Source organism: Asparagus officinalis, chromosome 8 (assembly GCF_001876935.1).
Source record: "Asparagus officinalis chromosome 8, Aspof.V1, whole genome shotgun sequence".
NCBI lineage: Eukaryota > Viridiplantae > Streptophyta > Magnoliopsida > Asparagales > Asparagaceae > Asparagus > Asparagus officinalis.
Genome location: NC_033801.1, coordinates 108,217,116 through 108,243,462, shown reverse-complemented (window position 1 = coordinate 108,243,462; position 26,347 = coordinate 108,217,116). Strand labels below are relative to the sequence as shown.

The 26,347-nt window shown below is 47.5% G+C and overlaps 4 protein-coding genes across 4 annotated transcripts; all 4 read right to left on the bottom strand.

Moving 5' to 3' along the window:
• LOC109821685 (zinc finger CCCH domain-containing protein 13-like) lies at positions 577–3,898 on the bottom strand. Its single transcript, XM_020387850.1, has 3 exons — positions 3,605–3,898; positions 3,208–3,425; positions 577–1,036 (listed from the first exon to the last, which is right to left on the bottom strand). Exons 1-3 carry the CDS (start codon positions 3,896–3,898, stop codon positions 577–579), a joined length of 972 nt encoding a protein of 323 aa, XP_020243439.1.
• LOC109821684 (octapeptide-repeat protein T2-like) lies at positions 6,308–7,438 on the bottom strand. The gene is made up of 2 exons (XM_020387849.1): positions 7,242–7,438; positions 6,308–6,620 (listed from the first exon to the last, which is right to left on the bottom strand). Exons 1-2 carry the CDS (start codon positions 7,436–7,438, stop codon positions 6,308–6,310), a joined length of 510 nt encoding a protein of 169 aa, XP_020243438.1.
• On the bottom strand, positions 10,407–16,721 carry LOC109821683 (trichohyalin-like). Its single transcript, XM_020387848.1, has 5 exons — positions 16,445–16,721; positions 15,312–15,546; positions 12,846–13,106; positions 10,875–11,268; positions 10,407–10,814 (listed from the first exon to the last, which is right to left on the bottom strand). Exons 1-5 carry the CDS (start codon positions 16,719–16,721, stop codon positions 10,407–10,409), a joined length of 1,575 nt encoding a protein of 524 aa, XP_020243437.1.
• Positions 16,746–17,141, bottom strand: LOC109821681 (sperm protamine P1-like). The gene has a single exon (XM_020387847.1). The coding sequence runs from the start codon at positions 17,139–17,141 to the stop codon at positions 16,746–16,748; it is 396 nt and encodes a 131-aa protein (XP_020243436.1).

Below are 26,347 nucleotides of genomic sequence, written 5' to 3'. Positions count from 1 at the left end.
TTATAAAGTATATTATATCCTTGGATACTATATTATAATATATTAAATTAATAAAAATATATTATTAAGTATTTATATTAATATATCTATTCATATTTATATCATATTATTTATATAATGTAGCCATACAAATATTAATGTTAATAGAATTATTGATATAAACATATCTATAATTTTTGATAAATTAAATAATGTATTCATATTTAAATAATATATTTATTAAAATATTATATTAAAATATATTCAATATCTATATTATATTAATTATTATATATTAGCTTTATATAGCCATTGGCTAATATAATATAATATAATAATTAATAATACGTAATCTGTAAAGTATAGTACAATATAATTATGGATTTTAATTAAAGTACTAAAATAATGTTATATTATAATAATATACTAAACCAATGCGCATAAAGTTAATTTTAGAAGTAAATTATAGATTAAAATTATATTTTAACTAGGCTGTCACATCATCAATATATCCCACATTGAACTTGCAAATCAAATGCTTCAAATTAATCTCATTATCCCACTTTACCCCACTTCAAAATATTCCCATAAGGCGCGCTAAAATTGTTCCATCTTGGAACAATTTTTCCCACTTGGCCCCAATTTGCTCCCAACCAATAACCCCCCTTTAGAGACTGTGCGCGGCGGCTCACTGCGAACACGCCCCAATGCTGGCCTCTCCCTGGCCCTCTCAAGGGCCATCTCCTGCTTGTCCCTCTCCCTCTCATCTCTCTCCCTCTCCCTCTCCCTCTCCCTCTCCTGCTTGTCCCTCTCCCTCTCCAGTCTCTCAGCCTCCCTCTCGGCCTCCTTCGTTGCCCCAGGAGGAGTCGACGTCGCTGACGATCGGGAGGAGGAGGAGGAGGAGGAGGAGGACGGTGTGGGGCCGGTGGGATCCGTGATTGTTTCGGATCCGCGTCGACGGAAGATCCTGCGGCTGAGCGTGCCAGCGCCGACAACGGCGATGGGGGGCGCCCCTTCGCTCGGAACAGTTCCTCTTCCGAGCGACCTTTCGGCAAAACTGCGATGAATTCGGTCTCTCGGAGATCGTCATGACGGTGAGGGGGAGGATGGAGAGAGGGAGAGAGGGAGAGAGGAGAATAGAGAATCTTCGTTTCTGGAGAGAGAGAGAGAGAGAGAGAGAGAGAGAGAGAGAGAGAGAGAGAGAGAGAGAGAGGACCGAGTGATGACAGAGAAACAATTACAAAATTGAAGGGGTTTTTGTCGTTTTTACGTGGTCATTAAGTTAACCGGTTGCGGACGAGTACGGAGTGATGTCCAGCCAGGGGGGGGTTTTGTTTTTCTTTTTCTCTCTTTTTTTATTTTTTGTTTTGTTTGAGGAGAATGTCAATTGTAGCGTTGTTGGATACGTTGTCACTTGTCACTTTATTTTATCTTTCTCTATGGCTATTTTATTAAACATTTGGGAAGTTCTTTCAATAAATAATAGTTGGTCGTTTCAATATCGTCAAAACAAACACCCCCCTTAAAAAATCTATTTTATTAAAGGTTTGGGAAAAGTTTTTTAAAGAAACAATAATTAGTTATTTCGATATCAGCAACCCCCAGCCACCTAGCGGGGTCTTTGAAATTAACCTTCGGCACCGCAAATCCTATTAATTAGTATATTCAAATAAGCGCCCATAGTGAAACTTTGGTTAATATAGAGGGAATATTCGATTTACTTTATCTTTTCGGTGATTTGCTAGTTATACCCCTCTCACAAAAAACTGAAACCTGTAAACTACTTTTAATTAGTCATACCGGTTAAACTCTGTAGGTGTAAAAATTGATTTCCTGGAATGGGGATTTCGTTTGTTTTGATAAGAATTACTTATTACAAATTAATAAATCAAAGTTACAACAGAAGCGGAGGGAATGCCCTCCTTGTTTAGCGTGGGGTCTTTGGTAGCGATAGGATGCCTCCCTCAGTGTCTGAATCGAGTTTGTTTCCCTTGGACGATTCGAGCGAAGTTGCAGGCGAGCTTTAGTACATAGTAAAAGCTCGTGTTGGTCGAGTTCGAGTCTGCCCGAGGCCAAACCAGTGCTCGTGCTTGTGGGCCGACTGCTTGAAGGGGGCTGCTATGCAAGAGCTTGCAAAAAGCCTAAGAGCCTCAAGTCTGAGAGTTCAGACAAGTCTCGTCTCTGCAATCTTCAAGCCGAGCAAATGAGGGAGCCTTTAGCAAATGAGCCAAGGTTCAACCTTTGGAAGATTAGCTAGCTAATCAAGCAAAAGCCAATCAACCACCCTTCACGTTGTGTGAAGGTGGCCTTAAATAGGCTAGGGATGGCATAGGCCATCCCTTGATTTGTGGGATTTGACCACTAGTAGGGGTGAGGGAGCTAGCCACCTATTCTTGTAGTCATAACGGCTATTAGGAGAGTTTTGGCCATGCCTAGCCTAGGTGAGGGGCGCCATGCTTCCCTAGCTGTGGGATGTGACCATTGATGTGACTACTCACATACCCCAAGTGGGCGGCTGACAAGCTAGGCGAGCTGGAAACCCTACAGGTGGGCTAGCGACCCTGCAGACGAGCTTGCCTTATGCAGGCGAGCTTCGAGTTGTCTGGCGAGTTTGCCTTATGCAGGCGAACTTCAAACCTTCAGGCGAGCTTGGCCTTCAGGCGAGCCTCAAGCTGTCAGGCGAACTAATTTGATTTACTTACAAATTAGTTTTGGTAGCGATATGAAAGCAACCAAAAGGTAACTAATTTGATTTACTTACAAATTATAAATACTTTATAATTAAGTGATAATTTGAGGCAAAATCTTTCGCTGTATATGTTGCATAACACTTATATGCTATTATTATTATTATTATTATCATTGTCATTGCTATTATTGCTCTTGTTGTTGTTGTTGTTATTATTATTATTATTATAGGTAAAACTTATAAAATTACTCCTCTACAGGATTGATGTCGGTTTTCGTCGAAATCAGTGAAGTATAAAGAAAACCGATCACGTAACCCTGTTCTTTAGGGGTAAATTATTTCGTGTATTATGAGGGGGGAGTGGTTTCATAGTGTTAGACTCTTGCACTATCCCTCTCCCTCTCCTGCCTGTCCCTCTCCCTCTCCTGCCTCTCAGCCTCCCTCTCCTGCCTTTCCCTCTCCCTCTCCTGTCTCTCGGCCTCCCTCTCAGCCTCCCTCGCATCTCTCTCCTACCTCTCCCTTGCCCTCTCAAGGGCTACCTCTCCCTCTCCCTCTCCTGTCTCTCAACCTCCCTCTCCTGCCTTTCCCTCTCCCTCTCCTGTCTCTCGGCCTCCCTCTCGGCCTCCCTCGCATCTCCCACATGTCTCTCGCTAGCTCTCTCAACGGTCATCTCCTGTCTGTCCTTCTCCTTCTCATCTCTCTCCCTCTCCCTCTCCTGCCTCTTCCTCTCCCTCTCCTGTCTCTCAGTCTCCCTCTCCTGCCTTTCCCTCTCCCTTTCATGTCTCTCAGCCTCCCTCTCTTGCCTTTCCCTCTCCCTCTCCTATCTCTCGGCCACCTCTCGGCCTCCCTCGCATCTCTCTCCTCCCTCTCCCTGACCCTCTAAAGGGTCATCTCATGTCTGTCCCCCTCTCTCTCCTGTCTCTCCCTCTTCCTCACCTGTCTCTCAGTCTCCCTCTCCTGCCTTTCCCTCTCCCTCTCCTGTCTCTTGGCCTCCCTCTCGGCCTCCCTCGCATCTCTCTTCTGCCTCTCCCTAGCCCTCTCAAGGGCCATATTCTGTCTGTCCCTCTCCCTCTCATCTCTCCCCCTCTCCCTCTCCTGCCTCTCCTTCTCCCTCTCCTTTCTCTCAGCCTCCCTCTCCTGACTTTCCTTCTCCCTCTCCTGTCTCTCGGCCTCCCTCTCGGACTCACTCACATCTCTCTCTTGCCTCTCCCTTGCCCTCTCAAGGGTCATCTCCTGCCTGTCCCTCTCCCTCTCCCTCTCCTCCCTCTCATCCCGCCTCTCCCGTCTCGCGCTCTCCTGTCTCTCAGCCTCCGCTCAACTGCCTTTCACCTCTTTTCTTCATGTCTCCCGCCTCCCTCGCTCCTCGCATCTCTCTCCTGCCTTCTCCTGACTCTCAAGGGCCATCTCGCTGCCTGTTTCCCTCTCCCCCTCTCATCCCTCTCTCCTCTCTCCTGTCTCTCAGCCTCCCTCTCCTGTCTTCCGTCTCCTTCTCCTGTCTCTCGGCGCCCTCTCAGGACTCCGCTCGGCATCTACTCTCCTGCTCTCCTAGCCCTCTCAAGGGCCATCTCCTCGGCCTGTCACCTCTCCCCTCTCATCGTCTCTTCTCTCCCTCTCCTGTCTCGTCGCCCATACCCTCTCAGCTGCCTTTCCCTCTCCCTCTCCTCCCTCGTCGGCTCTCGCTCTCTTGCCACTGCGCTCTCCTGACGTCCTCTAAAGGGTCATCTCATCGTCTGTCCCCCTCTCTCAGTCCTGTGTCTCTCCTGCCTTCCCTCCACCTGTCTCTCAGTCCCGCTCTCCTCCTGCATTTCCCTCCGTCTCCTGTCTCTTGCCTCCCTCTCGGCCTCCCTCGCAATCTCTCTTCTGGGCCTCTCCGTAGGCCCCTCTCAAGGGCCATATTCTGTTCTGTCCCTCTCGCTCTCATCTCTCCCCCTCTCCTCTCCTGCCCTCTCGCTTCTGCCCTCTCCTTTCTCGTCAGCCTCCTCTCCTGACTTTCCTTCTCCCTCTCCTGTCTCTCGCTACCTCTCGACTCACTCACATCTCTCTCGAGTTGCCTCTCGCTGCCCTCTGCAAGGTCATCTCTCTGCCTGTTCCTCTCCATCTCCCTCTCCTGCCTCCCTCTCCCTCTCCCTCTTCTGTCTCTCAGCTCCCTCCTGCTTTCCCTCTCCCTCTCCTGTCTCTTGGCCTACGCTCGCATCTCTCTCCCTGGCCCCTCCCTGGCCCTCTCAAGGCCATCTCCTACCTGTCGCCACTCCCATCTCCGCCTCTTCCCTCTCAGCTCTCCTGTCTCTCAGCCTCCTTCCCTGCCTTTCCTCGTCCCTCTCCCCTCTCGGCCTCCCTCTCGACCTTCCCTCGTATCCTCTCTCCCTGCCTCTCCCCCCGGCCCTCTCAAGATCATCTCCTGCCTGTCGCACTCCCTCTCATCTCTCTCCTCTCCCTCTCCTAGGTACCTCTCCGCTCCTCTCCTGTCTCTCAGCCTCCTTCACTGCTTTCCCTCTCGCCCTCATGTCTCCTTGGCCTCCCTCGCATCTCTCTCCTGACTCTCCCCTGGCCCTCTCAAGGGGCATCTCCTCATGTCCCCTCCCTCTCGATCTCTTCTTCCTCTCTCCATCTCATGTCTCTTCAGCTCTTCTCTCCGACTTCCCTCTCCCTCTCCTCCCTCCTCGGCCTCCCTATGCATCTCTCTCGCTGCCTCTCTCTGGCCCTCTTAAGGTCTATCTCCTGTTTGTCCCAACTCCTTCTCCTGCCTCTCAAGTCTCCCTCTCCCTGTCTTTCGCTTCCTCCCTCTCCTTTCTCCTGCCTCCCTCTCAGGCCTCCCTCGCATCCTCTTCCTGCTTCTCCCTCTCTTCTCTATAGCCTCCCTCTCCTGCTTTCCTATTCTCCCTCTCATGTCCTCTCGACCTCCGCCTCTCGACCTCCTCGCATCTCTCTCTTGTTCTCTCCCTTGCCCTCTCAAGGGCCATCTCCTGGCCATGTCCGCTCTCACCTCTCCATCTCATCTCTCTACCTCTTCCCTCTCCCTCTCCCTGCCTCTCCCTCTCCTGTCTCCTCAGCCTCCCTCTCCTGCCATTCCCTGTCCCTCTCGTGTCTCTCGGTCTCCTTTTCTCTGGCCTCCCTCGTATCTCCTCTCACCCTGAGCCTTTCCCTGGCCCTCTCAAGGGCTTCTCTGCCTGTCCCTTCCCTCTCATCTCTCACCGCTCTCCTTCTCTTGCCTCATCTCTCTCCCTCTCATGTATCGTAGCGCTCCCTCTCTGCTTTCCCTCTCCTCTCCGTCTCTCAGGCCTCTCCTCTCGGCCTCCGCTCCACATCTCTCTCCTGCAATCTCGCTGCCCCTCTCAAGGTTCCATCTCCTGCATGTCCCCTCTCCCTCTATCTCTCTACTCTTCTCTCCCTTCCTGTCTCTCACTCCTCTCTCCTGCACTTTTCCCTCTCTGCCTCTCTTCTCTCTCGGCCTCCCTCGCCATCTCTCTCTCGGCCTCTCTCCTGGCCCCTCAAGGGCCAATCTCCTGGCCTGTCCCTCTCCCTCTCGTGTCTCTCTCTCTCTCTCTCCTGTCTCTCAGCCTCCCTCCCTGCCTTCCTCTCCCTCTCGCTCCTTCCCGCCTCACCTCTGCGGCCTCCCTCGCATCTGCTACTCCTCGCTCTCTACTTGGCGCTCTTAAGGGCCATCTCCCGCCTGTCCCTCTCCTCTCCTGCCTCTGCACGTCCTCCCTCTCTCTGTCTATCAGGCCTCCTCTCTTGCCTTTCCCTCCCCTCTCCTGTCTCTCGGCTCCTCATCGCCTCCTCAGCACTCTCTCCTGACTCTCCCGGCCCTCTCAAGGCTATCTCGCTGTCTTCCCTCTCCTCTCCTGCTCTCCCTCTCCTCTCCTGTCTCTCAACCTCCCTCATCGCTGCCTTTCCCTGCTCCCTCTCTGTCTCTCGCCCCTCTCCACATCTCTCTCTCTGGCCCCCCTTGGCCCTCCTCAAGGGTCATCTCATGCATGTCCGTTCCCTATCATCTCTCGCTCCCTCTCCCTCTCCTGTTCTCAAGCCTCCCTCTCCTGCCTTTCCATATTCCTCTCCTGTACTCGGCCTCCCTCGCATCTCTCTACTTGCCCTGCTCAAGGGCCATCTTCCTAGCCTCTCCCCTCTCCTTCTCACTGTCATCTCAACCTTCCTCTCATGCCTTTCCCGTCTCCCCTCCTCGTGTCTTCTCGCCCTCTTCTCACATCTCTCTCCTGCCCTCCTTGGCCACCTCTCAAGGGTCATCTCAATGCATGTTCCCTCTTCCCCTATCATCTTCTCCCTCTCCCCTCTCATTGTGTCCTCAGCGCTCCCTCCTGCCTTTCCATCTTCCTACTCCCCTGTATCTCGGTCCTCCCTCGCATCTCTCATCCTGCACCTCTCAAGGGCCATCTCCGTGCCTCAATCACCGTCTCCCTCTCCTGTCACTCGGTCTCCCTCTCCTGCCTTCCCTCCCTCTCTCTCTCGGCCTCCCTCGTTTCTCTCTCCTGCCTGTCCCTTGCCCTCATCAAGGGCCATCTCCCTTGCCTGTCCCTCTTCCCCTCTCATCTCTCTCCCTCTCCTCTCCGTCTCTTACCTCCCTCTCCATCCTTTCCCTCTCCCTCCTGTCTCTTGCCCTCCTCTGCGGCCTCCCTCGCGCATCTCTCTCATCAGTCTCCCTGCCCTCTCAAGGGCCATCTCCTGCCTGTCCCTCCCTCTACTGCTCTCAGCCTCGACTCCTTCTCGATCCTTTCCCTCTCCCTCTTCCTGTCTTTTCGGCCTCCCCTCGCGCATCTTCTCCTGCCTCTCTGGCCCTCTCAAGGGCCATCTTCTTTGCCTGTCCCTCTCCCTCTCATCATCTCTATCTCACCCTCTGTTCACTGCCTCTGCCTTCTCCTCTCCTGTCTCTAAGCCCCCTCTCTTGCTTTCCCTCTCGTGTGTTTGGTGGGCTCCGAATTCGTTAGGTAACAGGATCTTGGGCTTCGATTCCACTTCGATAGAAGAACTACGGCTGAGCGGCTGCAGGGGTTGACATGGGGAGGAGGAGGCGACGCCCGCCGACGGTGTGGGTTTGGTGGCTCACCGCGATTGTTACGGTACGGACCTTGGGGCTTCGATTCCGCGCGTCGACGAAGATATGGACTGAGCGTGTCGATGGGTTAACATCAGGATGCGACGCCGGCGACGGTCGGAGGAGGGAGGAGGAGGATGAACGACGAGGGGGGGGAGGGCGCGCACCTTCCGCTCAGAATTGCTCCTGTTCGCGAACGACCTTTCGGAAAAATCGCGACGAATTCGGCCTCCATCGGCAGATCGGTCATGATCTCTGGCCGGTGAGGGGGAGGAGGGAGAAGGAGAGAGGAGAATAGAGAATCTCGGTTCTTGAAAGAAAGAGAAGGGAGAGAGCGGCGAGTACTGGTGATGATGAAGAGAACGGAACAGATAAGGCCTTTACATTTTAGAAAAAAATTGAAACGTTTATTTTGTCGTTTTTACTTGTCTCCAAGTTAACGCGTTGGCAGGGTAACTTTTGATTATTTTCGTCTAAGAATTAATTTGTTTGCAAAGAAATGCTTAAGGACTAATATTAAACTCTATAAAATGCATTTATGCCTGCTGTTAAAAGCTTTGTCATTAAAAATTAATTTGTGTAAGAGGACTATACACTTCAAATCATTCAAAAAATTAGCAGTAAACAGATACGCCACCATATTATAATTATTAGCAGATTTTAGGCTGATAAGGCATTATTTTCAACATAATAATAGAAATTGAGGACCTGAGATTGATTTAAATAATTTGTGGTGGCTAATATTGAAATATTGAATGATTTTTTTGGGGGGTGGGTGGAACCCAAAAAATAATATTCGGGTAAAATTGAAAAACCTACAAGCCACACGTAAGAAGGCAACGATCCAGATGGCAAAGTTGTTGGGTTCTGACGTTTCTGTTTAGAGGAAGGGGAGGCAAGAAGGACAGCGGTCAAACCAGCATGAATTACACGTGTATATAGAATTTTTTTATCTTTTTTCTGGACGTTTGTCCGCTCGAACGGCACATCCTTGGTTGATCAGACAATTCGTCCGGTCTTCTTTTCGAAGTTTTGACGGTCGTTTTTTACGGTAGAATGTTTAAGGGTAATTTTGTCTAATCAATGGAGGTTGATCCAGCATAAAATATAATAATGTTAAACTAATTTTTATCATTTTTTATCAAAAAAGAAAAGAAAAGAAATTAAAAAAACGCTAGTTGGGATGTACTTATCATTCGGGATGCATGAAATTCCAAAATAAATTGTATACTTGTAATTTAAAAATGATCTTATTAATTTATTAATAAATAATTCATTTCTATAATTTTTTATTTGTAATTTATGTTATTTAATTGTGATTAAATAAAATTATTGTTTTTTTAATTTTTTATCTTTTTTAAATTTGAAATTTTAAATAGAATTACAAAATACAATAATACCAGGCCTGGCCCGGAACCAAGCCCGGTCGGGGCCCGGACAGACAGGCCCGAGGTAACCCAGGTCCGTGTCCGGCGCTGCCGGTTTTGCACTCGGCCTGTATGGACAACATCTAACCTCTCTTGGCTCTTAAGGCCATCCATGGCCTGTCCCTCTCCTTCTCATCCTCTCTCCTCTCCCTTCTCCTCTCTCTGCTCTCTCTCTCTCTCTCTCTCGTCCTGTCTCTCAGTCTCCCTCATCCGTGCCTTTCCATTTCTCTCTCTCTCTTGTTCTCTAACCTCCCTCTCCTGCCGTTCCCCTTCTCCCGCCTCCTATCTCTCGACCACGCTCTCGGCCTTCTCACATCTCTCTCCTGCCCTCCCTGGCCTCTCTCAAGGGTCATCTCGTGCCTGTCCTCTCCCTCCTATCTCTCTCCCTGCTCCCTCTCCTGCCTCTATCCTCTCCCCTTTCATGTAATCTCATCCCTCTCCGTCTCTTCCTCTCCGCTCTCATGTCTCTCAAGCCTACCCTCGCCATCTCTCTCCTACCTCTCCTTGCCCTCTCAAGGGCCATCTCAATGCCTGCCCTCTCACTCTCTCCCTCTCCTCTCATAGCTCTCCCTACTCGCCTCTCCTGTTCTTTCAGCCTCCACTCTCATGCCTTCATTTCTCCGCAGACTCCTCCCTCTCTTTGCACTACCTCTCACTCTCACATCTCTGTCCTGCCTCTCCCCCGAATTGTTAGGGGTACATGGACGCATGGGCTTTGATTCTCATCGGACGGAAGATCCGCTATGGCTGAGCGTGCGAAAGGGTTTACATTGGAGGAATTCGATGCCGCGACGATCGGGGGAGAGTAGGAGACGACGGTGTGGGTTTGGTGCGCTGCGCCATTGTTAGGGGTACACGGACCTTGGGCTTTGATTCCCGATCGACAGGAAGATCATTGGCTGAGCGTGCTGACGGTCGCCTACCTCGCATCTCTCTCCTGCCTCTCCCTGGCCCTCTCAAGGGCCATCTCCTACCTGTCTCCCTCTCCCTCCCCTTCCTCTCCCTCTCCCTCTCCTGTCTCTCAGCTTCCCTCTCCTCCCTCTCCCTCTCTCTCCCTCTCAAGGGTCATCTCCTGCCTCTCCCTCTCCCTCTCCTGTCTCTCAGCCTCCCCCCCCTGCCTCTCTCCCTGCCTTCCCCTCTCCCTCTCCTCCCTCTCGGCCTCCCTCTCGGCCTCCCTCGTATCTCTCTCCTGCCTCTCCCCGGCCCTCTCAAGAGTCATCTCCTGCCTGTCCCACTCCCTCTCATCTCTCTCCCTCTCCCTCTCCTACCCCCCCCTCTCCCTCTCCTGTCTCTCAGCCTCCTTCAACTGCCTTTCCCTCTCCCTCTCATGTCTCTTGGCCTCCCTCGCATCTCTCTCCTGACTCTCCCTGGCCCTCTCAAGGGCCATCTCCTGCATGTCCCTCTCCCTCTCATCTCTCTTCCTCTCCCTCTCATGTCTCTCAGCCTCTCTCTCCTGCCTTTCCCTCTCCCTCTCCTCCCTCTCGGCCTCCCTAGCATCTCTCTCCTGCCTCTCCTGCCTCTCTCTGGCCCTCTTAAGGGTCATCTCCTGTTTGTCCCACTCCCTCTCCTGCCTCTCAGTCTCCCTCTCCTGTCTTTCCTTCTCCCTCTCCTTTCTCCTGGCCTCCCTCTCAGCCTCCCTCGCATCTCTCTCCTGCCTCTCCCTCTCCTTTCTCTAAGCCTCCCTCTCCTGCCTTTCCTTCTCCCTCTCATGTCTCTCGACTTCCCTCTCGACCTCCCTCGCATCTCTCTCTTGTCTCTCCCTTGCCCTCTCAAGGGCCATCTCCTGCATGTCCCTCTCCCTCTCCATCTCATCTCTCTCCCTCTCCCTCTCCCTCTCCTGCCTCTCCCTCTCCTGTCTCTCAGCCTCCCTCTCCTGCCATTCCCTGTCCCTCTCGTGTCTCTCGGTCTCCTTCTCGGCCTCCCTCGTATCTCTCTCCTGCCTTTCCCTGGCCCTCTCAAGGGCTTTCTCTTGCCTGTCCCTCTCCCTCTCATCTCTCACCCTCTCCTTCTCTTGCCTCTCTCTCTCCCTCTCATGTATCTCAGCCTCCCTCTCCTGCCTTTCCCTCTCCCTCTCCTGTCTCTCGGCCTCCCTCTCGGCCTCCCTCACATCTCTCTCCTGCCTCTCGCTGGCCCTCTCAAGGGTCATCTCCTGCATGTCCCTCTCCCTCTTATCTCTCTCTCTCTCTCCCTCTCCTGTCTCTCAGCCTCCCTCTCCTGCCTTTCCCTCTGCCTCTCTTCTCTCTCGGCCTCCCTCGCATCTCTCTCCGGCCTCTCTCCCTGGCCCTCTCAAGGGCCATCTCCTGCCTGTCCCTCTCCCTCTCTTGTCTCTCTCTCTCTCTCTCCTGTCTCTCAGCCTCCCTCTCCTGCCTTTCCCTCTCCCTCTCCTCCTTCTCGGCCTCCCTCTCGGCCTCCCTCGCATCTCTCTCCTGCCTCTCCCTGGCCCTCTCAAGGGCCATCTCTTGCCTATCTCTCTCCCGGGTCATCTCATGCATGTCCCTTTCCCTATCATCTCTCTCCCTCTCCCTCTCCTGTGTCTCAGCCTCCCTCTCCTGCCTTTCCATCTTCCTCTCCTGTATCTCGGCCTCCCTCGCATCTCTCTCCTGGCCCTCTCAAGGGCCATCTCCTGCCTCTCCCTCTCCTTCTCCTGTCTCTCAACCTTCCTCTCCTGCCTTTCCCTCTCCCTCTCTTGTCTCTCGCCCTCTCTCACATCTCTCTCCTGCCCCTCCTTGGCCCTCTCAAGGGTCATCTCATGCATGTCCCTTTCCCTATCATCTCTCTCCCTCTCCCTCTCCTGTGTCTCAGCCTCCCTCTCCTGCCTTTCCATCTTCCTCTCCTGTATCTCGGCCTCCCTCGCATCTCTCTCCTGGCCCTCTCAAGGGCCATCTCCTGCCTCTCCCTCTCCTTCTCCTGTCTCTCAACCTTCCTCTCCTGCCTTTCCCTCTCCCTCTCTTGTCTCTCGCCCTCTCTCACATCTCTCTCCTGCCCCTCCTTGGCCCTCTCAAGGGTCATCTCATGCATGTCCCTTTCCCTATCATCTCTCTCCCTCTCCCTCTCCTGTGTCTCAGCCTCCCTCTCCTGCCTTTCCATCTTCCTCTCCTGTATCTCGGCCTCCCTCGCATCTCTCTCCTGGCCCTCTCAAGGGCCATCTCCTGCCTCTCCCTCTCCTTCTCCTGTCTCTCAACCTTCCTCTCCTGCCTTTCCCTCTCCCTCTCTTGTCTCTCGCCCTCTCTCACATCTCTCTCCTGCCCCTCCTTGGCCCTCTCAAGGGTCATCTCATGCATGTCCCTTTCCCTATCATCTCTCTCCCTCTCCCTCTCCTGTGTCTCAGCCTCCCTCTCCTGCCTTTCCATCTTCCTCTCCTGTATCTCGGCCTCCCTCGCATCTCTCTCCTGGCCCTCTCAAGGGCCATCTCCTGCCTCTCCCTCTCCTTCTCCTGTCTCTCAACCTTCCTCTCCTGCCTTTCCCTCTCCCTCTCTTGTCTCTCGCCCTCTCTCACATCTCTCTCCTGCCCCTCCTTGGCCCTCTCAAGGGTCATCTCATGCATGTCCCTTTCCCTATCATCTCTCTCCCTCTCCCTCTCCTGTGTCTCAGCCTCCCTCTCCTGCCTTTCCATCTTCCTCTCCTGTATCTCGGCCTCCCTCGCATCTCTCTCCTGGCCCTCTCAAGGGCCATCTCCTGCCTCTCCCTCTCCCTCTCCTGTCACTCGGTCTCCCTCTCCTGCCTTTCCCTCTCCCTCTCTTGTCTCTCGGCCTCCCTCGTTTCTCTCTCCTGCCTGTCCCTTGCCCTCTCAAGGGCCATCTCCTGCCTGTCCCTCTCCCTCTCATCTCTCTCCCTCTCCCTCTCCCGTCTCTTAGCCTCCCTCTCATGCCTTTCCCTCTCCCTCTCCTGTCTCTTGGCCTCCCTCTCGGCCTCCCTCGCATCTCTCTCATGCGTCTCCCTGGCCCTCTCAAGGGCCATCTCCTGCCTGTCCCTCTCCCTCTACTGTCTCTCAGCCTCCTTCTCATGCCTTTCCCTCTCCCTCTCCTGTCTCTCGGCCTCCCTCGCATCTCTCTCCTGCCTCTCCCTGGCCCTCTCAAGGGCCATCTCTTGCCTATCCTCTCCTGCCTCTCCTTCTCCCTCTCCTGTCTCTAAGCCCCCCTCTCTTGCCTTTCCCTCTCGTGTGGTTTGGTGGGCTCCGCTATTGTTAGGGGTACAGGATCTTGGGCTTCGATTCCCACTTCGATAGAAGACCCTACGGCTGAGCGTGCTGACGGGTTGACATGGGGAGGAGGAGGCGACGCCGCCGACGGTGTGGGTTTGGTGGGCTCCGCTATTGTTAGGGGTACAGGACCTTGGGCTTCGATTCCCGCGTCGACGGAAGATCCTACGGCTGAGCGTGCCGACGGGTTAACATCGGGATAAGGCGACGCCACCGACGGTCGGGGGGAGGATGAGGAAGACGACGACGATGATGGTGGGGCGCCTTCGTTCGGAATTGCTCCTGTTCCGAACGACCTTTCGAAAAAATCACGACGAATTCGGCCTCTCGGAGATCGTCATGATCTCTGGCGGTGAGGGGGAGGAGGGAGAGAAGGAGAGAGGAGAATAGAGAATCTCGGTTCTTGAAAGAAAGAGAGGGAGAGAGCGCGCGAGTACTGAGTGATGATGACAGAGAACGGAACAGATAAGGCCTTTACATTTTAGAAAAAAATTGAAAGTTTTTTTGTCGTTTTTACTTGGTCTCCAAGTTAACCGGTTGCAGGGGTACTTTTGATATTTTCGTCTAGAATTAATTTGTTTGCAAAGAAATGCTTAAGGACTAATAATTAAACTTATAAAATGCATTTTATCCATGTGTTAAAATGCTTGTCATTAAAAAATTAATTTGTGTAAGAGGACTATAACTTGCAAATCATTAAAAAATTAGAGTAAACAGAATACGCCACCCATATTATAATTATGTAGCAGATTTTAGCTATAAGGGCATTTATTTCAACATAATAATAGAAATTGAGGGACCTGAGATTGATTTCAAATATTTGTGGTGCTAATATTGAAATATTGAAGATTTTTTGGGGGGTGGGGTGGAACCCAAAAATAATATTCGGGGTAAAATTGAAAAAACCTACAAGCCACACGTAAAAGGCAACGATCCATGCAAAGTTGTTGGGTTCTGACGTTCTGTTTAGAGGAAGGGGAGCAGAAGGACAGGCGTCAAATGCCAGCATGATTACAACGGTGTATATAGAATTTTTTTTCTTTTTTCTTGGACGTTTGTCCGCGAACCACATCCTTGTTGATCAGACAATTCTGTCCTTCTTCTTTTCGAAGTTTTGACTCGTTTTTACGTAGATGTTAAGGGGTAATTTTGTCTTAATCAAGGATAAATGATCCAGCATAAAATATAATAATGTTAAACTAATTTTTATCATTTTTTTATCAAAAAGAAAAGAAAAGAAATTAAAAAAAACCTAGTTGGGATGTACTTATCTATTGGGATGCGATGAATTCCAAAATAAATTTATACTTGTAATTTAAAAATGATTTATTAATTATTAATAAATAATTCATTTCTATAATTTTTTATTTGTAATTTATGTTATTTTATGTGATTAATAAAATTATTGTTTTTTATTAATTTTTTTATCTTTTTTTATAATTTAAATTTTAAATAGAATTAAAAATAAATAAACCGGGCCGGCCCGGAACCGGCCCGGTCGGGCCCGGGTCCGGGTCCGGGCTCCGGTTTTGCCCGGCCCGGGCTCGGCCTGGATGGACACATCTACCTCTCCTTGGCTCTCTTAAGGGCCATCCCATGCCTGTCCCTCTCCTTCTCATCTCTCTCCCTCTCCCTCTCCCTCTCTCTCTCTCTCTCTCTCTCTCTCTCTCCTGTCTCTCAGTCTCCCTCTCCTGCCTTTCCATTTCTCTCTCTCTCTTGTCTCTCAACCTCCCTCTCCTGCCTTCCCCTCTCCCCCTCCTATCTCTCGGCCACCTCTCGGCCTCCCTCACATCTCTCTCCTGCCTCTCCCTGGCCCTCTCAAGGGTCATCTCGTGCCTGTCCCTCTCCCTCTTATCTCTCTCCCTCTCCCTCTCCTGCCTCTTCCTCTCCCTTTCATGTATCTCAGTCGCCCTCTCCTGTCTTTCCCTCTCCCTCTCATGTCTCTCAGCCTCCCTCGCATCTCTCTCCTACCTCTCCCTTGCCCTCTCAAGGGCCATCTCATGCCTGTCCCTCTCATCTCTCTCCCTCTCCCTCTCATACCTCTCCCTCTCCCTCTCCTGTCTTTCAGCCTCCATCTCATGCCTTTCCTTCTCCCACTCCTCCCTCTCTGCCTCCCTCTCGACCTCCCTCACATCTCTGTCCTGCCTCTCCCCGATTGTTAGGGGTACAGGACCATGGGCTTTGATTCTCGCATCGACGGAAGATCCTATGGCTGAGCGTGCTGACAGGTTAACATTGGGAGGATTCGATGCCGCCGACGATCGGGGGAGGAGTAGGAGGACGACGGTGTGGGTTTGGTGGGCGCTGCCATTGTTAGGGGTACAGGACCTTGGGCTTTGATTCCCGCATCGACGGAAGATCCCATGGCTGAGCGTGCTGACGGGTTAACATTAGGAGGATTCGATGCCGCCGACGGTCGGGGGAGGAGGAGGAGGAGGAGGACGGTGTGGGTTTGGTGGGCTCTACCATTGTTAGGGGTACAGGACCTTAGGCTTCGATTCCCGCGTCGACAGAAGATCCTACGGCTGAGCGTGCTGACGGGTTGACATGGGGAGGAGGAGGCGACGCCGCCGACGGTGTGGGTTTGGTGGGCTCCGCTATTGTTAGGGGTACAGGACCTTGGGCTTCGATTCCCGCGTCGACGGAAGATCCTACGGCTGAGCGTGCCGACGGGTTAACATCGGGATAAGGCGACGCCACCGACGGTCGGGGGGAGGATGAGGAAGACGACGACGATGATGGTGGGGCGCCTTCGTTCGGAATTGCTCCTGTTCCGAACGACCTTTCGAAAAAATCACGACGAATTCGGCCTCTCGGAGATCGTCATGATCTCTGGCGGTGAGGGGGAGGAGGGAGAGAAGGAGAGAGGAGAATAGAGAATCTCGGTTCTTGAAAGAAAGAGAGGGAGAGAGCGCGCGAGTACTGAGTGATGATGACAGAGAACGGAACGGATAAGGCCTTTACATGTCTCTCAGCCTCTCTCTCTCTCCCTCTCATGTCTCTCAGCCTCCCTCTCCTGCCTTTCCCTCTCCCTCTCTTGTCTCTCGCCCTCCCTCGCATCTCTCTCCTGCCCCTCCTTGGCCCTCTCAAGGATCATCTCCTGCCTGTCCCTTTCCCTATCATCTCTCTCCCTCTCCCTCTTCTGTGTCTCAGCCTCCCTCTCCTGCCTTTCCCTCTTCCTCTCCTGTCTCTCGGCCTCCCTCGTATCTCTCTCCTGGCCCTCTCAAGGGCCATCTCTTGCCTGTCCCTCTCCCTCTCCTGCCTCTCCCTCTCCCTCTCCTGTCTCTCAGCCTCCTTTTCCTGCCTTTCCCTCTCCCTCTCCTGTCTCTCGGCCTCCCTCGCATCTCTCTCCTGCCTCTCCCTGGCCCTCTCAAGGGCCATCTCCTGCATGTCCCTCTCCCTCTCCTACCTCTCCCTCTCCCTCTCCTGTCTCTCAACCTCCCTCTCCTGCCTTTCCCTCTCCCTCTCTTGTCTCTCGCCCTCTCTCACATCTCTCTCCTGCCCCTCCTTGGCCCTCTCAAGGGTCATCTCATGCATGTCCCTTTCCCTATCATCTCTCTCCCTCTCCCTCTCCTGTGTCTCAGCCTCCCTCTCCTGCCTTTCCATCTTCCTCTCCTGTCCCCCCCTCCCTCCCACCCCCCTCCCTCCCCCCCTCCTGCCTCTCCTTCTCCCTCTCCTGTCTCTAAGCCCCCCTCTCCTGCCTTTCCCTCTCCCTCTCCTGTCTCTCGGCCACCTTTTGGCCTCCCTCTCGGCCTCCCTCGCATATCTCTCTTGCCTCTCTCTTGCCCTCTCAAGGGCCATCTCCTGCCTGTCCCTCTCCCTCTAATCTCTCTCCCTCTCTCTCTCCCTCTCCTGTCTCTCAGCCTCCCTATCCTGCATTTCCCTCTCCCTCTCGGCCTCCCTGGCATCTCTCTCTCATGCCTCTCCCTACCCCTCTCGTCAGCCCTCTCCCTCCTCTCCCTCTCCCTCTCCTGTCTCTCAGCCTCCCTCTCCTGTCTCTCGGCCTCCCTCGCATCTCTCTCCTGCTCCCTGGCCCTCTCAAGGGCCATCTCCTGCCTGTCCCTCTCCCTCTAATCTCTCTCCCTCTCTCTCTCCTCTCCTGTCTCTCAGCTTCCCTCTCCTCCCTCTCCCTCTCTCTCCCTCTCAAGGGTCATCTCCTGCCTCTCCCTCTCCCTCTCCTGTCTCTCAGCCTCCCTCTCATGCCTCTCCCTCTCCCTCTCCTGTCTCTCGGCCTCCCTCGCATCTCTCTCATGTTCCCTGGCCCTCTCATGCATGTCCCTCTCATCCCTCTCATCCCTCCCCCTCTCCTGCATGTCCCTCTCCCTTTCCTCTCTCTCTCTCTCCCCCTCTCTCTCTCTCATGCATGTCCCTCTCCCTCTCCTCCCTCTCGCCCTCCCTCGCATCCCCGGGAGGAGTCGACGCCGCCGAAAGTCGGGGGGAGGAGGAGGAGGAGGACGGTGTGGGGCCGGTGGACTCCGTGATTGTTTTACGTACGGCTTGAGCTTTGATTCCCGCGTCGACGGAAGATCCTGCGGCTGAGCGTGCTGACGGGTTAACATGGGGAGGAGGGCCCACCGCCGACCGGTCGGGGTAGGAGGAGAGGACCGGCAAACGGGTGTGGGGTTTGGACTCCGTCGATTTGTGGTACAGACTTGGGCTTTGATCCCGCATCGACGACAGATCCTGTGGTTGAGCATTGCTGACGGTTAACATTGGGAGGATTCGATGCCGCCGACGGTCGGGGGGTGGGAGGAGGAGGAGGAGACGATAGTGTGGGTTTGGTGGGCCCGCTAATTGTTAGGGGTAGCACGGATCTTGGCTTTCGAGTCCCGGCGTTGAAAGAGATCCTATACGGCTGGACGTCCTGTACGGGTTGACATGGGGAGGAGAGGCGACGCCGGCCGACGGGTGTGGGTTTGGTGGCGCTCGGGTGGATGTTGACGGATACAGGGGCCGTTACTTTCGATTCCCGCGCGACGGAGATCCTGCGGACTGGAGCGTGTCGACGGGGTTTAACATCGGGAGCGACGCCGGCCTGACGGTTGGGAGGAGGGGGATGAGGAGGACCGACGACGAGGGGGGGGGGGGCGGCGCACGTTCGCATCGATGGCTTCCTGTTCCGAACGACCTTTCGGAAAAATCGCGACGAATTCGGCCTCTCGGAGATCGTCATGATCTCTGGCGGTGAGGGGGAGGAGGGAGAGAAGGAGAGAGGAGAATAGAGAATCTCGGTTCTTGAAAGAAAGAGAGGGAGAGAGCGCGCGAGTACTGAGTGATGATGACAGAGAACGGAACAGATAAGGCCTTTACATTTTAGAAAAAAATTGAAAGTTTTTTTGTCGTTTTTACCTGGTCTCCAAGTTAACCGGTTGCAGGGGTACTTTTGATATTTTCATCTAGAATTAATTTGTTTGCAAAGAAATGCTTAAGGACTAATAATTAAACTTATAAAATGCATTTTCTCCATGTGTTAAAATGCTTGTCTACTGATTTTTGCTTAATTCCTCGGTGAATCTAGCTAGGCCGGGAGCTTAGCATTATCATTTAATCTCTCGCATTCTTTTTTTTTTGTTTTTTTTTGTTTGAGGAGATGCGACCTTTATGAGATTTTAATACATCTCAAAATTTTGAGCTATGTAGCTTCACTGAATGCAGATAATATAAATTTTGGTAGCGATACCAAAGCAACCAAAAGGGAATTAGTTTGATTTGAGGCAAAATCTTTCGCTGTATATGTTGCATAACACTTATATGCTATTATTATTATTATTATTATTATCATTATTATCATTGTCATTGCTATTATTGCTCTTGTTATTATTATTATTATTATTATTATTATTATTATTATTATTATTATTATTATAGGTAAAACTTATAAAATTACTCATCTGCATGATTGATGTCGGTTTTTGTCGAATTCAATGAAGTATAAAGAAAATCGATCACGTAACCCTGTTCTTTAGGGGTAAATTATTTCGTGTATTATGAGGGGGGAGTGGTTTCATAGTGTTAGACTCTTGCACTATCTCATCTTTAATATTTTTTCACATCCATTTTTAATTGAGATAACTACAGTCCAAAAATAATTACCCCTGGGACATTTTTCCTCTTAGTACTATTCAAAAAAAATTAATAGGAAATGATTCAAGTAACCGCCCCTAGGCCATTTGCTAAACTCAAGTAATCGTCAAGAATGTCAATTGTAGCATTGCTGGATACATTGTCACTCTATTTTATCATTCTCTATGGCTATTTTATTAAACATTAATTTGGGAAATTCTTTCAAGAAATAATAGTTGGTCATTTCAATATCGGCAAAACAACCCCAAAAAATATCTATTTCATTAAACGTTTGCGAAGTTAATTTTTTAAAGAAATAATATTTAGTTATTTTGATATCAGCAACCCCCAACCCACCCAGCGGGATCTTTAAAATTAATCTCCGGCACCGCAAATCCTATTAATATATTCAAATAAGCGCCCGTAGTGAAACTTTGGTTAATATAGAGGGAATATTCTATTTACCTTAACTTTTCGGTGATTTGCTAGTTATACCCCTCTCACAAAAAACTCTCACAAAAAACTGAAACCTGTAAACTACTTTTAATTAGTCATACCAACTAAGCTCCTAATTAAATCCATTTAATATGCTGTAACCCAAAAAAAATATATTTTTTATTTCATCTTCTCTAACACCATCGGCCCTAATTAATTCCAAATTTGTAATGGATAGGTTCCTTTTGGGGAAAGACGTTGGAGAGGTTAATTGGAGTGGTAAGTGGTCTTGTGTTAGAACTTTAGTAAACGGATTTGGCGAGCTTAACATGTATTAAGTTGAGGTCAGATTGGGTTTGTGCAAGAGGACTATAACTTGCAAATCATTAAAAAATTAGAGTAAACAGAATACGCCACCCATATTATAATTATGTAGCAGATTTTAGCTATAAGGGCATTTATTTCAACATATTAATAGAAATTGAGGGACCTGAGATTGATTTAAAATATTTGTGGGGCTAATATTGAAGATTTTTTGGGCGGTGGGGTGGAACCCAAAAATAATATTCGGGGCAAAATTGAAAAAACCTCCAAGCCACACGTAAAAGGCAGCGATCCATGCAAAGTTATTGGGTTCTGACGTTCTGTTTAGGGGCTGTTTGGATGCCTTTAGGAAACTAAAATATTTATGACACAAAATAGAAAGTAGTTATCCACCTCATCACTTTCCATTCGAGTGTTTACATTGTTTGGTTAGGAATCTTTGTAAATCATAAAATAATAGTATTACATTGTTTGGATAGTATAATATAAACTAGAGTATTTATTACACAAAATGGAAAGTGGTTATCCACCTCACCACTTTCTACAAGGTTTTGACTTTTTTATTATTTTTTGGACACATTTATGACATTGTGTCAGCTTTCCAATAAAATCACTCATAATTTTGATGATTTTGCTTTCGGTGACACCTCATCAAAAGATGTAAGCTTTTCATGTAAAAGAGAATTTAAACAAACAATGTAAAGTGGTGAAAGCTGACATTGGACCCACTTTTTTACACTTTCCATTCTTTTACATGATAAAAATATACAACCAAACAACCCCTTAGAGGAAGGGGAGCAGAAGGACAGGCGTCAAATGCCAGCATGATTACAACGGTGTATATAGAAAAAAAATTCCTTTTTTCTTGGACGCTTGTCCGCGAACCGCATCCTTGTTGATCAGACAATTCTGCCCTTCTTATTTTCGAAATTTGACTCGTTTTTACGTAGATGTTAAGGGGTAATTTTGTCTTAATCAAGAATAAATGATCCAGCATAAAATTTGTGGATTACCCCTTAATATCATTAAGGGGTAGTTTTTGACTCGTTTTCTTGAAGTCATACATCCAATTTGTGAAGGTCGCTATTTATAACATGAAAGTCATATTTTGATGGTACTATATTGGTTTACTTGATATCGATATTCTTATTGCATGCATATTCTTATGGTTTGATATTTTTTAAAGTCGGTACATAGAAAGGTCAATTGATCAATATAAATGTTCTACTTTTCATTTGTTTATCCTTCTCAAATTCATATTATAAATTAAGATAAAAATATTACACATGTGATGATGACAAACGGGCAACAAGCTGAGCCGCTAATGCTTTCTGAATTGCAAAATCTAACCTACGAAACACGTACTCAGCGGACTCTGCCGTCACTACATTCTTATCCATGAATTTCTGTACCCTCCTGAGAAACTCCACCGCATCAGCTGCAAGGAAACCAAACGTATTGAAAGCGAACATGATAAAGTTGTGGTGGTTGTCCTTGCAAGCTTGATCATGTTTGCCCACCTTTGCCTCTGCTGCTCTATCTGCTGCATGTCCAACCTTGAACTCTCCATTACCAAACCCCACCAACGGAGATACTCCTGTGAGATCAACACAAGCGTGCTTCCCCCCGCTCCAATTGTAGACAAGAACGTCTGCCGGTCTTAGAGTGGATCTAGCCTCTCCTGGAGGAGTGAGGAAGTTGACCGGCGCTTCCTTCTTTGATGGGATCCCTGCTCTTTGAAGGATATCATACAAGACATCTCTGACTAAGTTGTGCCTGTACTTGAACCCTAGCTGCTTCTGACAATGGATGACATGCTCTCCAAAAGCATCCATATGCGTCCTACGACAAACTGGGCACACTGTCCCCTCCACGAACAAAGGAACCAACAACCTGTACCTGAGTATGGCTTGGTACTCCCTCGGAGTCATACGCTGCCAAAGATCCGTTCAAGTGTACTCTATCAGCTTCAGCTCACATTAGGAACTTTGCACGATATGGTACTCTTATCAGCTTCAGCTCACATTAGGAACTTTGTTTATTAATTGTCTTTTATGCCTTTATTTAGAATATGTGATTTACAAAGTGGGTTTATATGTCATGTATAAATAATTAATTGTCTTTTATGCCTTTATTTAGAATATGTGATTTACAAAGTGGGTTTATATGTCATTTATAAATAATTGCTAACTCGCTCGACAAGTGATAAATGATTAAATTTATACTATCTTTTCATTCTTGATCAATCGTTAACTCATTTTCTTTTGTACAAGGAAATTCTAAAGAACCATGCACATTTGTTTATTTCTAAATTTTACAGGCTCGGTAATAAATAAATTCGTGTATCGCATGGGTCTGAAGCTAGTAAAACTAACTATCCTTGCTTCTTTCCCAACTTGAAAAAACAAAGTTATTTTTTAAAATTAAAAACTAAAGAAAACAATTGTGACGATAAATGTATTGTACAAGCCACAAGCTTTTAAACAGGACTCTAATTGACATAATAATAGTGAATTGAGTGTTAGATCTACATCATAAACTTTAGATCTAAAACCATATAGCCATGATTAATTCAAAGAGATTAACAAGGATCTAAAAAAGCGGAAGCTTATACCTGAATCCATGGATGAAAACTTGATTTGGGTTTTGATGATCTTCTAACCTTAGGGTTTCTCCAAATCCGAATTTCTCTATCTAGATGGGGGTGTAGAGAATTAGAGAATGTAACCCTAGGTTAGGGACCATAACCCCTTATTTATAGATGTTGTACTTTTGTAATTTAGCCCCTCAATAAATTACAATTACAACCTGGTATCTGCACATATGACCCCATGATTACATTTAAATACCAAATTAACCCAACTTAATTGATCACTTTAGTGGGTTATCCTGAAAGATAGCAATACACATTGATTAATCATATGTGCCCACAAATAGATTTATTAGATTAAATCCAACAATCTCCCACTTGGGCACCATATGATTCCTTAAATTGTGTATAACCTTATGAGCTCAAAAATTGCTATCACTGAAAAGGTATTTCCGAACAATCTCGTCCATTGACTATATCAATATAGGATCAAAGCGGCCTTCGTCACATTTATCGTGACTCGACCCATCAATGGTCACATATACCAATACAATCAAACGACATAGATCAATCATGGATGTGCAGCATGAAAATTACATGCAATGTGATCAGTACATGTCTATTTTCAACTGGTCCTCCTTAGTGAGGTCAAAACCAAACATAATGTAACAGAGTGTCTTAACTGAAAACTTTATTCTGATCAGACAATACAAACAAACATAAAGCACCACAAATACAAACTCCCACTAAAACATAATATCCTCAAATAATACCACACCCATATGAGCAGTATGCTCATGAAAGACCTTAGGTGGTAATCCCTTAGTAAGAGGATCAGCTATCATGGAGTTTGTCCCAATGTGCTCTATGGATATCTGTCCACTCTGTACCCTTTCTTTCACAACCAGGAACTTAATGTCAATATGTTTTGACTTAGTTGAGCTCCTGTTGTTATTGGAATACATTACTGCAGATTTATTGTCACAATATAACCTTAGTGGTCTTTCAACATTTTCCAAAATGCGCAGTCCCGTGACAAAATTTCGCAGCCATATTCCCTGATTGGATGCCTCATAGCAAGCTACAAATTCTGCTGCCATAGTGGAGGAAGCTACTAGTGTTTGTTTGACACTTTTCCATGATATAGCTCCTCCTGCTAACATATAAATGTAGCCTGATGTAGACTTCCTGCTATCTTGGCATCCAGCAAAATCAGAGTCCGAATACCCAATGACCTCTAATTTCTCTGATTTTCTGTATGTGAGCATGTAATCTTTTGTTTTCTGAAGATACCTCATAACCCTTTTGACTGCTATCCAATGATCCATACCAGGGTTGCTTAAGTATCTGCCTAACATCCCAACAATGTACGCAATATCCGGACGCGTACATACCTGAGCATACATTAGACTTCCTACAGCCGAAGCATAAGGAATCTTCTGCATTTCCTGAATTTCAAGGTTACCTTTAGGGCACTGATTGAGACTAAACTTGTCTCCTTTAGCAACAGGGGTGTCACCTGGTCTGCAATCTTGCATGCCAAACCTTTTAAGTACCTTATCGATATAGCTCTTTTGTGATAATCCAAGAATACCCCGAGAGCGATCTCGATGTATCTGGATCCCTAATATAAAAGAGGCGTCCCCAAGATCTTTCATCTCAAAATTCTTTGATAGAAATCTCTTGGTTTCGTGCGGGTTTTCTGATAATCATATTTTATTACAATTTTATACCCTCATTATCTATTTTATATGAATAAATATACCACTAATAATTGTTTTTATCTTTTAATTGCAGGTTAATGAAGAATAAATCTCAAACTCTCATCTCTCAACAAAAACTCATTGATTAAATGAAGAAATGAAGCAAAGAAGCACATTGGAAAATCAATTTCCAAATTATCCAAAAGCCCAGAATGAAGTCGTGTAGCCTGTAGAAGCCGGAGAAAATCAAAAATCCAATATAAAAAGAAATCATATTCAAAATGGTTGGCCAATTTAACATATAATATATGAAAATCGCTTATCTCGACGAGACGAAGCTATCCGTGAAATCAGAATTTGGAAATAGTGGGCATCGATGTCGGCATCGATGTGGGCCGGCATCGATGCCTGCATCGATGCCAGATTACTGTAGCGCGCGTCAATGGCTGATTGTGCTTGTCTTGGGGCTCAAGTTTGATCCAATGGCTCTCATTCACTGATGTTTACTATAAATAGGGGTAGAGAGTGAGGGGTTATAGGTGTGAAAATTTTGTAAACTCCTTTTGGAGAGGAGGGCTACTCTTAATTGAGAAGGCCTTCCAAAATTGTAACTTTTGTTGCAATTAATAATAATAATTTTTTCACCACTTTAAATTTTTCTCTTCTTCTCTTTGTTGGATGATGAAGATGAAGATGAAGATGGATAATTATTTGAAGGTTTGCATTTCTTTCTTTTTCTTTTTTTATTGCTTATTAGTTTAGATTTATTTCTATACTTGTAGTTTAGATTTTATTTTCTTGTTAAATAGCCAAGAGGCTAGAACCCTCTTGCCTTAGATTTATTTCATGCTCATAAATTAGATTTATTTTCATGCTTATAGAGTAGATTTATTTTCTTATATTTAATTATTGCAATTTTATTTTGTAGTTTAGATTTTGCAATTTGTTTTGTAGTTAGATTTTAATTTCTTATACTATTCACCTTGAGGCTAGAACCCTCTTGGGTTTAGTTTTTTTCTTTTTGTTTATTTTTATTTTGTTTGATTCGCCTTTAGGCTAGAACCCTCTAGGGAATCACCATTTTCTAAGAAGTGGGTTCAATTGTAGATTACCCATATCTATAATTGAACCCACCATCTTTAATTTCTTGTATTTTCTTTTATTCTAGAATTTTGTTCTTCATTCTTGATTTTTCATTTGTTTCTTTATTTTATTCATTTTTTTTTTCCTTCTCACCTTATTGATCATACTCCTTTTTTTTAAAATCCACTCTCATTTACACTTTGCACCTATTTACACACCACTTTCACTCTCTCAATCTCTTCACAATCACATTCACTTATCACTCATATTTGTCATGCACACGAAATAAGAACCAATTTTATATTTTCTCCTACAAAACACCTTCCTCGTGGGATCGATATCTTAAATACTATAACTTGACACGGTTGTGCACTTGCAACCTTTTTGGTACATGTTTATGCCGCTTCAGTTTGATAGGTTATGCTTATGAATTCTAGGATTATTATCATGTTGTTGTTCTTATCATGAATAGTAATTTTGACTTAGATGATAATTTGATAGGTTACACTTTTCTTAAATGGTTTGATAATCTATGCTTAATAAATTTAAGTTGAAATATGAAGAAAAAAAAGAGAATAGTTTGTATTTTGTAATTGAAATTGGTTAGTGGATTATATTCTAGATTTCTTACCTCTTTTGAATCCTCCATCTTAACTTTCTTAAATTTTCTTTTCATTCTTGGTTTATTTCTTGATTTTGTTCATTCTTCTTTCTTGCCTTGTGATTTCAATTATTCTTTGATTCTTTCTTCTCTAAAATTCAATTTATTATCTCTTGCACATAAATCAAAACAACCACTCATCACAATC